This window comes from Petromyzon marinus, chromosome 1, assembly GCF_048934315.1.
Source record: "Petromyzon marinus isolate PM22_M1 ecotype Great Lakes invasive population chromosome 1, UKy_Petmar_22M1.pri1.0, whole genome shotgun sequence".
Taxonomy (NCBI): domain Eukaryota; kingdom Metazoa; phylum Chordata; class Hyperoartia; order Petromyzontiformes; family Petromyzontidae; genus Petromyzon; species Petromyzon marinus.
In genome coordinates, this window is record NC_133667.1 from 26,035,722 (window position 1) to 26,052,452 (window position 16,731).

General features: G+C 51.4%; 1 protein-coding gene across 5 annotated transcripts in view; it reads right to left on the reverse strand.

The window, feature by feature from the left end:
- The window catches only part of DOT1L (DOT1 like histone lysine methyltransferase), a 34,568-nt gene that overhangs the window by 6,167 nt on the left and 11,670 nt on the right, over window positions 1-16,731 (reverse strand). For 3 of the 5 annotated variants that reach the window (XM_032956574.2, XM_032956565.2, XM_032956600.2), the window contains exons 13-28: window positions 16,396-16,470; window positions 12,934-12,981; window positions 11,618-12,017; window positions 10,841-10,954; window positions 9,286-9,377; window positions 8,354-8,455; window positions 7,624-7,761; window positions 7,181-7,306; window positions 6,436-6,608; window positions 5,806-5,970; window positions 4,638-4,767; window positions 4,150-4,332; window positions 3,450-3,569; window positions 2,972-3,062; window positions 1,162-1,700; window positions 694-902 (exon numbers count right to left, since the gene is read on the reverse strand). In XM_032956574.2, coding sequence (XP_032812465.2) covers window positions 694-902; window positions 1,162-1,700; window positions 2,972-3,062; window positions 3,450-3,569; window positions 4,150-4,332; window positions 4,638-4,767; window positions 5,806-5,970; window positions 6,436-6,608; window positions 7,181-7,306; window positions 7,624-7,761; window positions 8,354-8,455; window positions 9,286-9,377; window positions 10,841-10,954; window positions 11,618-12,017; window positions 12,934-12,981; window positions 16,396-16,470 — 2,705 coding nt within the window. The remainder of the gene's footprint in view (window positions 1-693; window positions 903-1,161; window positions 1,701-2,971; window positions 3,063-3,449; window positions 3,570-4,149; window positions 4,333-4,637; window positions 4,768-5,805; window positions 5,971-6,435; window positions 6,609-7,180; window positions 7,307-7,623; window positions 7,762-8,353; window positions 8,456-9,285; window positions 9,378-10,840; window positions 10,955-11,617; window positions 12,018-12,933; window positions 12,982-16,395; window positions 16,471-16,731) is intronic. The other 2 variants (XM_032956581.2, XM_032956590.2) reach the window with 2 other exon arrangements.

The window sequence follows — 16,731 nt, forward strand, 5'->3', positions numbered from 1 at the left end:
CAAAGCCCCACAAGGCATTATAAACCTTCGGGGCAAGTGCTGTTAAGCGATCACCTATTAAGACAGGGACATAGCAGAAGAGTTTTAATGTGCCCGGCTGGCTTTTTCTAACCAATTGTGGTTTAAAATTCATTGCACTAGGTACTCGTGTGAGGGCAGGCCCAGGACTGGTTCTTAGATCATTCACCACTGATGTTAGCCGTGGCCAGCAATCGAACTCAGGCCCCATAGCACAAGTGCGCTAACCACTACACCACTGCTCACTTGGCCCGACTCGGCACACACACACCTACACAAGTACACAAAGACACACAAATACACACCCACAGACTTGTACAAAGACAAAGACGCCCCCCAATATAGCTTTTACCAGACTGTAAGAGCAAGTGCTGTTAGCGAGCACCTATGAAGGCTGACATGGCAGATGAGGGGATGGGTGGCTAGCACCCCCCGGCCTCAGCAAAGGTAAACAGACATCAACAACAACCGCCATTCACAATCAAGTGCCAGCGACGTTACTAAAACACAAGCGAAATGCACTTTCTGCATACAGACACAAAGACAAAGATCCCCCGTATAGCCTTTAACACACTGTTGGGACAGGTGCCGTTAGCGAGCACCTACGAAGGCCGGCACAGCACACAGACACAAACTCACAGAGGTGCACGCTCACACATGGCCTCACTCAGTCACCTGGGTGCGTCGCTCCCCTGCCCGGCCTCGGGAGTCATCGCGGGGCCCCTGCAAGGGCTGTCCCCCTGGGAAGGGCCCTCGCCGCCTCCGGTTCCTCCCCCGGCGACCCCACCCTCCTCCCCTGCTCCGCTATGCCCCGGAGAATTCCGCAGAGACGTCTCGGGAGAGGAGATTGCCGTTATTTCTAGCGGCTGGTTAATGGTGCTCACCTATGGGACACAGAGAAAATGAAGGAGACACTGAAAGGGAGGGAGACATTGGGAGGGAGACATTGAGAGGGAGGGAATGAGGAAGACACTGGGCGTGAGGGAATGAGGGAGACACTGAGAAGGAGACCCTGAGGAGAATAGATGGAGAGAAATACACTGGGAGACACTGAGAAGGCAGGAGGGACAGAGAGAAGATGACACTGGGAAGGAGATACTGGGATAGAGGGAGACACTCAGAGGAAGGGTGGGGGACACTCACCATAGCGGTGATGTTGAGTGGGGACCCTGACGCTTGGCATCGTATCCCCCTCACCCCTCCCAGCGACTTCTTCTTCGGCAAAGAGGGCAATGGAGACGACGAGGACGAAGAGGAGGAAGAGGAGGAAAGTGACGATGATGAGGACGATGATGACGAGGATGAGGAGGACGAGGAGGCGAGGGAGCCGCCTTGGCCCCTGCGTTTGCGACCTCGTCGCCGCCCATTGGGGTCGGCCAAGGGGTCACAGCCGCCCTGCTGGGGCAGCACGGCATTCTGGGAGAGGTGCAGGGAATTGTGGGAGAGGTGTGATGCATTCTGGGAGAAGTGCAGGGAGTTGTGGGAGAGGAGCGGTGCGCCGTTGAGCGGCGGAGGGGAGAGGTTGGCGGGCAGGAGCAGCGGGGGGCCCCCCTCCAGTGGAGATGGGGAGAAGGTGGGGGCGCCTCCTCCTCCAGGAGGGCCTTGGGTGGGGGCCACCGGCTGGCAGGGAAGAGGGGGAGCACATGGCCCATCTTGGCTGGAGATGGAGGAAAGTGGCAGACCTGCAGTGCAAAAAAAAAGAGACAAATACCCCCTGAATAGCCTTGTAGACTGTTGGGGAAAAGTGCTGTTAGTGAGCACCAATGAAGGCTGGCACGGTACTTGAGTGAGTGCTTGAGCGAGTGGGAGCCACAGTGGCGAGATATGAACTTCCTAGCCAGGTATACAGGAGGACATGGGTTTGATCCCGACCTTGACGCCTGTATATTTGGAGTTTGCATGTTTTCCCCGTGGTTGATTGGATTTTTCTCCAGGTCCTTCTGTTTTTACCTCTGCATTTACAAACATGCGTTTTGAGTATTTGGCTGTGATAAACCTCCATATGATAAGCCCCTTCGTTGAGCTATCATGTGGCCAGGTCGCTTCGGAAAAAGAGCTATATACCTCAGTGAGCCTTACCTGGTAGAATAAAGCATTATAATAGTTTTTATATGTATGGACATCACTACTCCTGGCCACCTCTATATCCCAAGTGCTCATATTTACTCATTTGAGGTCGAGTTAGTCGACGTAAGGCCATCAGGACTAGTTCAGGGAACCCTTGTCAATGATCTAAGCAGTGCCCGGGAATTGTCGTGTGCCAAGCACTGTGCCACCACTCCACCTATTGTACACATGCACGCACACATGTACACGTGCACACATGTACACGTGCACACATGTACACGTGCACACATGTACACGTGCACACATGTACACGTGCACACATGTACACGTGCACACATGTACACGTGCACACATGTACACGTGCACACATGTACACGTGCACACATGTACACGTGCACACATGTACACGTGCACACATGTACACGTGCACACATGTACACGTGCACACACAACAGCCGCCCTTCTCCACTGAGTGGTGGCAAAGCACAACTCCGTCCGTGCCAGGCAAGGTGCGTGCTTGCTCACACAAAGACAAAGATCCCCCGTATAGCCTTAACAGACTGTTGTGGCAAGTGCTGTTAGCGAGCACCTATGAAGGCCGGAACGGCACACGAGGGGGTAGGTGGCCAGCACCACGTCCAGGCGCCTTTTTCTCCCCAGTGGCAATGTTTACACACTGCACCAGGTACTCATTTGAGGCCGAGTCGACCTAGGGGAGGCCCAGGACCAGTTCAGATAATCGTCACTGGTGTTGGCTGTAAGTGGAAATAGAACTCAGGTCACTGGGTTCAAAGTGTGGCATGCTAACCGCTACACTACCGCCCACACACGTGCACACAGACACTCGCACACACACATGCACACAGACACTCGCACACACACGTACCTGATGCGAGTCCCCTCGGTGGGCAGGCGAGGGGTGTCCTGGTAGGGCTGTCCCCCAGACCCCTCCACCCCCCTTCAGCAGGGGTCCTCCTCTGTGGCAGGGGAGGAGAGACACAAGGCAGAAGTCTCCATTAGCTCAGGTTCCCTCAGATCCCTCACCCCGTCTCGGGTTCCTCACCCGTCTCATGTGCCCACCCCCTCCCAGATCCCCCTGCCAGCCGTCACCCCCTAACCCTGGTCCCTCATCTCTCACCCCCTCTCATCCCTCCTAAGGTAACCCTCCTAAGCCTTCACCCCTTTTCCAGGTTCCCTCATCGTATCCCGGGTCCCTCGCAAATCCCTACCGAGGTCCCCGTTTACCAGCGTCACAATCCTCTCGGTTCCTCTACCCTGGCCGGCCCTCGTGATCTCTCAGGTCCCTCACCCCCCCCCCCCCCACCCCCTCTAGAGCGCTGCACTCCATCCCAGCTCCCCCCCACCTGGTTGCCGTGTGTGGGGGAGAGCTGGGGGCTGACTGTGGAGTTTCCGGCGGAGGAGGAGGCGAGGGGGGGGCGGCGCGCGCGGAGGAACGCACAGCGCACCGCCTCCGGGTCGTCCTGCTGCAGAATGCGCAGCAGTGAGCGCGAGGCGCAGCAGGCGGGAGCGTGCGTGCTGAGCAACGGTACAAGCGTTTCACAGTGCGCAGCAGAGAGGAGGGGTGCGACTGCGAGCGTCTAGCAGACAGTATAACGTATGTAAGTGTACGTACACATGTTGAACTTCTTTCGCACCGTACAAAGCCAACCGTGCTAATCGGAGGTGGGGGGGGGAGAACAAAAAACTAAACACCAAAAGCAGTTCAAGAAATGAGATTTAAATCTAGATTTACAAGAGCGTAGCTCCAGTGGGCTTCCCTAATATCAGAAGGAAGAGCGTTCCAGACGCTGCAGAAGCGCAGCTGAAAGCGAGCGATGCAGTGACCATCTTTGTTCGACGGTCAGCTAAAAGCCGCTGCGAGGACGACCGCAGTTTGCGTGATGGTTATGCTCTTTGACAAGCTCAGCAAGGTAAAATTGCGTTGTGTTCGTGAAGTAGCAATGAGAAGGAGTGAGCAGCAGTGAGCCCAGGTGTGCGTGATCGTGCAGCGGGGAGGGGCGGATGGGTGGGGGCGGGGGCAGCGGACCGCGATGTTCTCCTCACCATGGTGTTAGGGGGGGCGGGTGACAGCACGCTCGCCAGCGGGATGCTCACGGGCAGTTTGGGGGGCGGCTGCCCCCCACCAGCGGGTGCCTTCGAGGGCAGCACAGTGCTGAGGGGGATGCGCACGGGGAGGCTCCTGATGGCGTCAGCACTGCGGGGAGGGGCGGCGGTGACGGTGGGGCACTGGCAGCACGAAGACAAACAAGCATATACGAACACAAGTTAGTTATTGAAATCTTATTCCACTGGGCTTGTGCTTGGGGTAGTAGGGTTGTTGTTATGGGACTGTTATGTTTCACGTTATAGGTAGGAGTAGGACTAGTGTTAGGACCAAGATTAGTATCAGGGACTGTGTGTTAGGGTTTGTGTTAGCACTAGCATCAGGGGTTAGGCTGGTGCTAGGATCAGCACAAGTGTTCGTGTCAGGGCTAGTGGTCGTAGTATTTGTGTCAGCTCAGCACGAGTGTTCGACCAAGTCGGGGCTTTACCTCCTCCTCCATGGAGTTTGTTTCGGCTGCTGGGGGAGGGGAGAGAGGGAAAGGTGGTGGGGGTATACGCGGGGAGTCGACCCCATCGAGGTCATGATCTCCGACTCCATTCTCATGCTGCTCCTCCAACCTAATGGGAAGGGTGACACACACACAGTGTAAATGCATAAAAGCACATTCCGGTACCAAGACACAGGCATACACCAGCAGCTGCTATTCACCAATATGGTGCTTATGCCAGAAAAAGTGAAATTTGAGACCACGTGAAATGTGGAGGGCTGAAAGTCAGGGGACAGAGCGAGACCCGGGCATTATCGGTTGACCGAGAAGACTGGCAGATGCGCCAGCTGCGCTCTCCACTGTGCCAACTTGCTGTGTATTAGCAACCCAGCGCTTTGCTCGTTGTTGCGAGCGCCAATCCTCAATCTCCCATTGTTGCTGGAGGGCAACTGCCTCCAACTGCCTACTCCAAACAACCTGATCTTGACACCACCGATCTCAATTGCCAGCGAAGCCAGTCAGCTCCAAGGCCTCCAGTACCACAACCACCCATATCTTCTCTGACGTCTTTAACTTACCCTGCGCCTATTTGGTCCCCTCTATCCGACAAAACAGAAGTTGCCTGGGAACGCGGCGACTGGGTATGTGAGCTACATGACCCTACCAACGCCACCTCGACTACAGGAGGAGCTCTCCGATGGACCAGATCTTTAAAGGATTTGTGAGCTCGTCACACAATACAGTGTGGATAAACACAGGACCTTAAAGCCGGACAGTCTGAATGCTTCATGTTGCCACAGGTGTTCATGTTGGAAGGTCTACATTTTGCAAGCACAGAGATGAGAGGGCATGCTTGTAGCAAAGACCGGCAACATCATGTGGAGCAACAGGGCAGACAACTTCCACCAAGCGTTCAGCAACCGACAAAAATGTCACTTGATTGATTCAGCATGAGACCTCTGCTGTCAAACCAGATTTAAGCCAAACCCTTCTCCCCATCCCGGACACTATAAATAACGGCTATCCCCCTATCTTCAACCCCACCCCTGCCCCTGAATAATTCCCCACACCTCACTTTAACCCTACCCTCGCCCTGGCCGCCAGCCCCGTCCAAACCGCGCCCCCGCTCACCACCCGCGCCCCGCGCCCCCCCCCCCCCCCCCCACACCTGCTGGGAATGCCCGTGTGCGAGTCGGGGGTCCCATCCTGCGTCAGGTGCCTCCTTAGTGCAAGCTTGGCCGGGGAGAAGCGCGTGTAGTCAGGGGGGGCCGAGGAAATGGGGGGTCCTTCCCGGGAACGGGGGGCACACGAGGAAGGTCGCAGTCTCACCACCCTGGAGACACGGAGGCACGGGAATACGTAGACCACAGGGTGAGTAGGTGTGTGGGTGAGTGAATGAGTGGTGCGTGAAAATTGTTTGAATGCATAGTGAACATGCCCAATGCATAAAAGAGTGGCGAGTACGTGTATTTATAGTAAGTTTAAAATAATAGTGAGTGTATGATGAATAAGTGGTGAACATTGAGGTGTGGCGAGTAGTGTGGGCAGATGGCGAGTAGTGGGTGTGTATGGCGAGTGAATGGTGAGTGACTTTATCGGTGAACGAACGTGCGACTGTATAAAGTGTGTAATCAGTTTAGAGCGATTCAGTTGTTTTGTACGTTCTATGTTGTGTAGTGTGCAGTGAGTTTGCAGCAAGTGGGCGAGTTTGCGGTGAGTTTGCGGGACGAGCGCCGAGCAAGCTGCCAGTTTGCGGCAAGCGCCGAGCGGGCGGCGAGCGGGGGGTCCCGCCCCTCACCTGCGCGGGTCGTGGTGCCCATTGACGAGCCCCTCGGGAGCCCCACCCTCGTGCCCCCACGTTGGCCCGACCGCTTGCGCCCCGTCGCTCTTCCCGTCGGCACCGGACAGCACAGTCTTGTGCGGCGAGCTCACGGCCTCCGCCCGCCGGCGCTCCAGCTCCAGGATGTTGATCTGAAGATGTCATCAGAGGGCGGCCCCACGGATCCGGACGTACGTGTTAGATGCTCGGAAGACATGGGTAGCGTTTGTTACTATCAATTGGTCCTCCTTTAAAGTGGTGGCTGCTCCTTCTGCTTCTGCACAGTAGCAGCACCTTTATAACACAGTGTGCATGTGTGTCAAGGTGTCGGCATAGGGAGCGAGCACCTAACAGCACTTGCCCCAACAGTCCGTTCAAGGTATATGGGGGATCTTTATCTTTCATTTTGGAGCATGGGGAGCAATAGTATAGCAGTTAGTGCGCTGCAAAATGAACCTGGCAATCAAAGATCGATTTCTGCTCACGGCCTACACCAGTGACAATTATCTGAACCGGTACGGGCCTCCCCTAGGTCGACTCAGCCTCAAATGTGTACCTGATGTGTAAGCATCACAACTAGGGAGACAATGGCAGCCGGGCATGGTGCTGGCTACTCAGCCCCTCGTATGCCGTGCTGGCCTTCCATAGGTGCTCTCTAACAGTACTTGCCCCAATTGTGTGTTATGGCTATACGGGGAATCTTTGTCTTAGTGTGTGTGTATACCTGCAGCTCAGCCACGCTGCGCTGGTTGTGCGCCACCTTCAGCTGCAGCGCCATCAGCTCCCGGCTCAGAGTCTCCTCGCTCAGGGATTGAACCTCCAACCCCAACTCCCGGCAATGCGCGGCCAGCTGATGCCACAGATATCACAGGGGACAGCTGATGCTAACGATATCACACACATCTGTGTGGATGTGTGTATGTACGTATATACATGGTGAATATCTAAACCGGTCATGGGGCTATCCTAGGTGGACCCAGCCTTAAATGAATACCTGGTGGTGTGTAAACACTAGCACCGGGTTTTGTGCTGCCACACCACACCCTCATGTGCCGAGTTGGCCAACATTGGTGCCTGCAAACAGCACTTGCTCCAACAGCCTGTCGAGGCTATAGGGAGGTCTTTGTGTGTGCATGCAAGTGTATGCAAGTGTGTGCAGATTGTCACCAGCTGGCAGCAGCGCCGCGTCAGTGTGCTGATGCTGTGCTCCAGCTGCTGGCCCTGCTGGCGCAGGAGGCTCTGCTGCGCCACCCCCTGCCTGTGTGCGGAAGCCAACTCCGACAGACTGGTGCCGGACAAACCCAGCTGCGACACGCGCACACACGCACAAAAACACAGGCACACACAGAACACATTGACAAAGCGTATAGCTGTGCAACAATAAAGGAGACCCACAAACACACATAAGCGCTCAACATTGCTTGGGGTGGGTGGTATGGTTAGTGATTGGCACAGTTGAGATGGCCAGTAAGGTTTAGATGGGCATCGCCGCTTGGATAGTTGAGATGGTTGGGGCGGTAGAGTTGGGCATCGCTGCTTGGAAAGTTGAGATGGTTGGGGCGGTGGAGTTGGGCATCGCTGCTTGGATAGTTGAGATGGTTGGGGCGGTTGGTGATCGCAGTGCAAGTTCCACACTGTTTATCCCCTCCCAGACACTTCCGCTCTCATCCCGTTTAATTTATTTTTCCCCGATCATTGAGTAAGACTGTGTGTTAGGGTATCCGTGTTTTAGTGTGCGAGGATTAGAGGGAATATTAGTGAGTATTAGTGTGTTGCTGCTTTTGTGAGTGTATTATTGTATGACCTGGAAAACTCGTGTGTTAGGGAGTACAAGCGCGTGTTAGTGTGTTCGTGAAATTGGCGAGTGTGTCGTTGTTGTTGGAGAGTGGGCGAGGACCTGAGAGCAGCGCTGTCTCAGCGCCGTCAGGAGCTCCGCTTCCTGATTCTGGCACTGATCCTGCAGCGCCTGCAGACAGCGGCCGAGACGGGCGCTACGAGCCTACACACGAGGATGCAGGGACATCAGGAGACACGGAGTGAGACCATGAGGCACGGGGGACATGGAGAAAGATGAATACGCAGGGACACACAATGAGACACACGGGAACACAGAGATACAGGGAGACACAGGAGGATACATGGAAACGCAAGGACATGAGGAGACATGGAGACACCGTGAGAAATGGGAAAACGGAGATATGGAGACATGGGGACACTGGGACAAATGAGGATACGGAGATACAGGAAAATAGAAACACTCAGGCACAAGGGGATACAACAACACGGGCACCCATAAACACGGGGAGACACATGGCCGTGGAGACATAGGGAAGCAGGGACACGGGAAAACGAGACACAAGGACACAGGGAAACAGGAGAGGCATGAGGAGGGTATGTGGATATCAATTCACAGCAACACAGACATGGGGGCATGGCACGCAGAAACCCAGGACAAAGGGACAAGGAGACACGCGGGGTGACATGGAAAGACACAGAGACACGAGGACACAAAGAGAACACCAAGGGTGCACGTGAGTGTACAACTGAGTATAAATGTGTGCTGGTGTGTATACAGTACAGGTGAGTATGTACAGGTGTATGTGTTGGTGAGTGTACAGGTGGTTGAATGTATTGGTGAGGAAACAGGTGAGTATGTACTGGTGAGTATCCAGGTGAGGGTGCATACAAGTGAGAGTCTAGGTGAATGTGCAGTTGAATGTCCAGGTGAGTGTATAGGTGATTGTTCAAGTGAGTGTCTGGGTGTGTGCATAAGGTAAGATGTCAGGTGAGTGGCCAGGTGTGTAGGTGTGTGCAGGTGAGTGGGATCACCTCCTCCTGCTGCAGCTGCTGCTGTAGACTGGAGCGGTATTGAGGCGTGCGCATGTGAGACATTAACTGCATGTACTGCAGCCTAAATGAGTCTGTACACACACACATATATACACACACATGTACATGTACAAACAAGCCTCTGACCAAATAACCTGGAAAGTACCCAGATCTCAATAGATCTAGGAAACCAAGCAGATTTGAACCTGGACAGTGCCTGAAACAGTGACCACCATGCACACACAGGTTGTTAGAGGGTTGGGGCTGCATGTGTGGCAGCAGAGGACAGTACAGAAAAAGCCACTGTAGTACTGAACTTATATGCAACCACATCTATGCCCTTCACCAACCCGAACCGGTGTGGTTAAGTGTGGTCAAATAACTCCCACGACCCACACACTGGGTGCGGAGTCCTCTATCCAGCAGTGAATTGGTGAAGTGCTGTACATGTACAAAGACAAAAATCACCCGTATAGCCTAAACAGACTGTTGGGGCAAGTGCTGTTAGTGAGCATCTATTGAGACCGCAACAGCACACGAGGTGGTAGGTGGCCAGCACCAAGCTCAGCTGCCTTTGTCTCCTGAGTGCTGATGTTTACACACCGCACCTTGTACACATAAACACACACGCGCGCGTCCATACATTAAAAACCTGCTGCTGAGCATGAACAGGAGGAGCCACCGAAGGCATCGCAGTTTTTCTCAACATGCTGAGCTGCGGTTCAACACGGCCTGTGCGGTCTTCACCGGGAAGGGGGGGGGGAGTTCTTATGTTGACCATTTTAAAGGTAACAGTGGCCAATCGTAGAAAGCCACAAAGGCCACGTGACCAGTCGCATTTTTCCAGTCATATGACAGTGGACAATCAGACACGAACCCAGTACTGGCTACACCTGCATGTAAAAAAAGAACACTTGGGATGAAGTTTAACACATAGGCTTTCGCGACCAATATCATCCATAAGAGGTTTTTTGGGTTAGATCGCGTAAATATATAAATGTGTCGTTAAAACCCGCCACCACCCGACACAACCAACTAGTAAGGGTTGTCACGTAAACAGAACATGCCAATTCGTCAATCGAGAGCCAAGCCACAACATTAACAATCTGAGAACAACGTTTCGCCAGTAATTACAACTAGCTTCATCAGGCGACAGCCAGATTTGTGGAGAAGTCCACCTGTTTCATTATATAGAGGTGTAGATGTGGTGAGCACGCTTCTGCGCTCTTGTGCCACGTGGAGGGGGGGGGGGGGTGAATACAAAACAAGCAGTCATCAATGAGGCATCTCTGTTCACAGTAATTTAAAGTTTTTTAAATTAGACATTTAAAAAATGGTTGAGCGTCCAAAAGCACTTCATTGGAGAGATGGAGTTTTGAAATCAGCTTGTGTGCAGGCACCAAGTGGATTGTTGCATTGCATAATCGTGCAAGGTAGCGGAGGCTTGGGGAGGCCTTTTGTTCAGCAGTGGATTGACCATGGCTGATGATTATGATTCTAGTTGTGTCGGCATGAACGTTATTACACTCACAAGCATGTGCATAGCGTTTCTTACCTATGAGTCTGTACAATGCAGGAGGCGTAGAGGCCATGAGACCAGGGGAAGCACCCAGTCCAGGAAAGGCTTGGGCTAGGCCCCGATAGGGGCTACCTGGGGGGCTCCTGACATCTACACAAACATAAACATCTGTATTGTATATACAAACTACAGACACAGCCAGAGACACTCATACATATACAAAATGTATTCACATTTATATATGCACACATGCATGTCTGTATTCCATGATTAAACTTGCAAACGTATATAGGTGTGCACACAGACGTTTGTATACATGGGCGGTCTTCATATAAATGGTATGCACACATGTACATACAAAAAGATAAATATCCCTTGTATAGCCTACACAAGTTAGTGGGGCAAGTGTTGTTAGTGAGCACCTATGAAGGCTGGCACAGCACACAAGGGGGTGTGTGGCCAACACCACGATGATGATTACATACCACTCATTTAAGGATGATTTGACCTCAGGGGAGGTCCAGGACCAGTTAATATATTCACCACTGATGTTGGCCGTGAGCGAAAATCTAACTCGGGTAGCCAAAATCGTTGCGCAGTGTGCTAACTTGCATACACAACAAAGACATATATCCCCTTAACCTTATCGGGCTGTTGGGGCAAGTGCTGTTAGCGAGAACCTATGAAGGCCGGCATGGCACAGGAGGTGGTGGTGCAGTGAGCACCATGCCTTACCCGCATGCACACGCGCACACGCATCTCTAGGCCACATTTCTAAGCGCACACACGTCGACACGCACGTGGGTTACACACCTGTGCCCTGCACGTGCGTCAGCGTCTGCGCATGCAGCAGCTCCAGCGCCGCGTCCGCAGCCGCCGCTCCACCCCCGCCGACGCTCCCACCCCTCCGAGCAAACCTCTCCACGCCACCACCGCCCGCCCCCATAGGGCTGCCCACAGCGGCACGGGGCTCCACGCCCTTCCTGGGCCTCCCCCTCCTCTTGAGGCACAGGCGCCGCCCCCGCATGCGGCGCAAGCGCGGAACTTTGCTGTTGACACCGGGGCCCAATGCAGGGCCCTTCCCGGACTCCGCCGCTGCTGCTGTTGCTGCTGCCGCCGATGGAGGTGGTGCTGGTGGAGGTGGTGTCCCAGTGGCCGGGCGAGCTGCCTTCTCTTCTCGCTGCTCTATCCGTGGCGCCGACTCCTGTGCAGGCTGTGGGAGGGGGTATGGAGGGGGGGAGGTAAAGGGAGAAAGTGGGGGAGGGGAGAAAGGAGGTGGTTACAGAACTGCCATTGCTGGGCTTCCATAAGGTGAGTGGACGGAAGTCAAGGTGTTGCAGTCACAGCTCCCGGTGAGGTCAGGTGCATTGATCAGTGTGGTCAAGATGTTAGATAAGAGGTCTGATATAAGGTCAAAGATCAGGTGTATGAATTTAGAAGTCACAGCGAGATTGTAAATCAAGAGGTCAGGGTAACGTCAGGATAGGAGTTCAGAGGACCAATGCGGTCAAGATATGAGGTCAGATATCAGGGTAAGGTCAGAGGTCAGGGGTATGTCAGCAAACTAAGTGAAAGGTCACAATCAGATAACGTTAAAATGTGATCCCGCTGTGAAGCTGACGTTAGGTTGTAAGATCGGAGGACGGGGCAAGCTGTGATGTGGCGAGGTCACAATGAAGGGGTGCAACGGTCATGGCCATGCAGGAGCAGATCAGCAGATTAATTAATGACTGCTCCACACGAGTGTTGGTAACGAGCACGCGGCCATCGCACTAATCAAGTCGATCATTACTGCGGTGAACAGGAAGGGGGTTTGGGTTGGGGGTGCCTGAGACCTATGACTCCTCTTCCCCCACTAAGGGTCGAAGGTCAGGTATTAGCAGTCCATGCAGGGATTGGCGATGATTAGAGGAGGCAGAAATTGGTTAAGGGTAAGGGTGGAGGGAGGGGCAAGGGTCGGCATGGCAACACTAACGCCATGCTCATAAACACCGCACGCCACAACTTTAGGCCTCGCACCGAGGGGAGCGACGGTTTCAAATGTATGGCTGCACTGCACGAGGTGCGGCGAGGTCCATTAGGGAGAGGGGGAAGGGTGAGGTTAGCGGCTGAGGGGAGGCGCCACCCACCTGCAGGGGGGTCCATCCCTCGGGGGGACAGACCCCAGGGTCACCGCACTGCCCGCACGAGCACGCAAACACGCGGTTACACTCGCGTACATGTACGTACAAAACACATTTACACGTAAAAACACACACACACAAATACAGCAACTTAGCACATAGGTTTTCGCAGCCAAGAATATTATTTACAATTGCATTTTGGATGAGGCCAATTTTGTCTCGCAAGAACCTCCCATTGGAATAAATTGTCAGAATCAGAATCTTTATTTATTTATCCTGGAAGAATCTGATGAGCTACGGAGCTCTTTTTCACGGATGTCCAGTACAGTTTACCACACAGGCTTTCGCGACCAATATCATCCATAGTTTACCACGCAGGCTTTCGCGACCAATATTATCCATAGTTTAACACGCAAGCTTTCGCGACCAACAGCATCCATAGTTTACCACGCAGGCTTTCGCGACCAATATCATCCATAGTTTACCATGCAGGCTTTCGTGACCAATATCATCCATAGTTTAACACGCAGGCTTTCGTGACCAACATCATCCATAGTTTACCACGCAGGCTTTCGCGACCAATATCATCCATAGTTTACCATGCAGGCTTTCGTGACCAATATCATCCATAGTTTAACACGCAGGCTTTCGTGACCAACATCATCCATAGTTTACCACGCAGGCTTTCGCGACCAATATCATCCATAGTTTACCATGCAGGCTTTCGTGACCAATATCATCCATAGTTTAACACGCAGGCTTTCGTGACCAATATCATCCATAGTTTAACACGCAGGCTTTCGTGACCAACATCATCCATAGTTTACCACGCAGGCTTTCGCGACCAATATCATCCATAGTTTACCACGCAGGCTTTCGCGACCAATATCATCCATAGTTTACCATGCAGGCTTTCGTGACCAATATCATCCATAGCTTAACACGCAGGCTTTCGTGACCAATATCATCCATAGTTTAACACGCAGGCTTTCGTGACCAATATCATCCATAGTTTACCACGCAGGCTTTCGCGACCAATATCATCCATAGTTTACCATGCAAGCTTTCGCGACCAATATCATCCATAGTTTACCACGCAGGCTTTCGCGACCAACATCATCCATAGTTTAACACGCAGGCTTTCGTGACCAACATCATCCATAGTTTAACACGCAGGCTTTCGTGACCAACATCATCCATAGTTTACCATGCAGGCTTTCGCGACCAATATCATCCATAGTTTAACACGCAGGCTTTCGCAACCAACATCATCCATATTTTACCATGCAGGCTTTCGTGACCAATATCATCCATAGTTTACCATGCAGGCTTTCGTGACCAACATCATCCATAGTTTAACACGCAGGCTTTCGCGACCAATATCATCCATAGTTTAACACGCAGGCTTTCGCGACTAATATCATCCATAGTTTAACACGCAGGCTTTCGCGACCAACATCATCCATATTCTTTGGTTCTTTCGGTAAATCCACGTAGAATGAGAATAAAATAATAAATTGATAAAATAAAATAACACAATAAAATTCTCATGACGTTTCAGCCACAACACAAGCAGCCTTCATCAGGTGGCCGAAACGTCGTGAGAATTTTATTGTGTTATTTTATTTGATCAATTTATTATTTTATTCTCATTCTACGTAACTTTACCGAAAGAACCAAAGAAGATGAATCCTTGCAGTCATGAAAGCTTTAAATCGAAAAATATCATCCATAGTTTAACACGCAGGCTTTCGCGACCAATCTCATCCATAAAACAGGTTGTTTTGGGTTAGTTCATGTAAATAATTTTATAATAAATCATACATTTTATTTACACGATCTAACCAAAAAAACAGTATAAGCGTTTAACATGGAAAACCATTATTCCTTCAGCACTTAAAGGACAATTCTCACGGCAAAATGTATCTAATAATTGTATCTAATCGAGTCTAATCGATACATCTGATTGTGAAAATTGTTCTTAAACTAACCCAGTGAGACAAAACAATAACATTCGGAAACAAAATAATAAAACAGAAGCAATGATGAACAGGATGGAGGGCAATAATAGGGGTTTTTTCCCCTTTTTTCTGGCAACAAAACTGAAACCTTTTTACAAGGATTCATGTCTGCATTATCCACAATACCTGCAGTCAAAATGCAAACAAAAAACATACTATGATAATATATGCATTGTCCTTGAAACTGATTGGTCCACACCAAGGGACGCTTTCTTTTGAACCTCGACCCAATTGGTGCTCGACCACATGATGCCAAAAGGCGTACAGCTCAAAGACAATGCACTATCAAAGTAATGAGGGCTCGGGGTGAGCATCTACATCATTAGACCTCCTTTGCCAGTACCAAAATGTAATAATAGGTTTTCCCCCTTTTTTGATTGGTGTGGACCAATCAGTTTCAAGGACAATGCATATATTATCATAGTATGTTTTTTGTTTGCATTTTGACTGCAGGTATTGTGGTTAATGCAGACATGAATCCTTGTAAAAAGGTTTCAGTTTTGTTGCCAGAAAAAAGGGGAAAAAACCCTATTATTACATTTTGGTACTGGCAAAGGAGGTCTAATGATGAGGATGGAGGGCTTTTCGAAAGCCACTTGATGTGATCATGAAAAGCAGCGCACAGGCGTGGGAATAAAAATGCGTTCAAACAATGCATGCCGCCAGAAACTACGGTTAGAAAAACACGGAATCACGGCAAAAGGAAATGAAAGATGAAAAACGTGAAATCAAGCATGGTGGAATTGAAATGAGTTTGTGGATCAGGCAGCAAAGGTAAATAATTCCGACGTCAGAAAAGCCAAGTGGGCTTGGACAGGGCACACATTGCTAGAAAGGACGATGACTAGCGGATGAGACTGGTGATGGAATGGCAACCAAAGGATAGAAAACAGTCCAAGAGGCGATGGCATGGGGAAGCCTTCATCCAGCAGTGGGTAGAGAATGACTGATGTTGAAGATGACACACATACAGACGTACTGGCCATGTATATTTAATTGTAAAAAAATATATTACATATATACACATACTGTACAATATATATGCACCGTGGAGGGGTGAGTGGGTGAATGAACAAGTGACCGAGTGAGTGGGTGAACGAGGAGTGGGTGGGTGAGCTAATCAGTGGGCGATTGGAAGAGTCAATGACTATTGAACTATTATTCAGGAGGGTCTTGCATTGTGTTTTTTTATGTTTTAGCCAAGTAATGAGTGATTATACATGTGGCAGGAAATCGGAGCTTCCAGAGAAAACCCACGCATGCGAGGGGGGCAACACGATCCTCATACATATGGAAAGAGATGCCGAATATTCTACTTGCTGTGCTGCCTTCTGCTGGCGAGGCAGGGCGTGGCACCTTCAAGTAAGCAGGTGAGCAAAGGGTGGGGTGAGTGATTGAGTGAGTGAGAGCGAGCGAGCGGTGGCGAGGAGTGAGCGAGTGAGTTCACCTTGCAGGGGCTATTGGAGCTCCCCTTGTTCTCTTTGTCTTTCTGCTGCCGGCGACGCACCGCCTCCTGCTCCTCCTGCACTCAGGAGACGCAGATAAATTAGTAAATACGGGCACGCAGACTTCAGAACAGACACATGTTGTTATTATTATGCAGGAAAGACCAAGTCTCGGGACTTTTTAAGGAGGGTTGTGCCAAGTTTTCGGAGTAGGGGATGAAGATTGCTCTGTACAATTAAATCTTGGTACACATGAAAATCTGGGACATGGTGATGTGGAGACATGAAGACATTAGGAAACGGAGACATGAAGAGAGGGACAAGAAAACATTTGAATA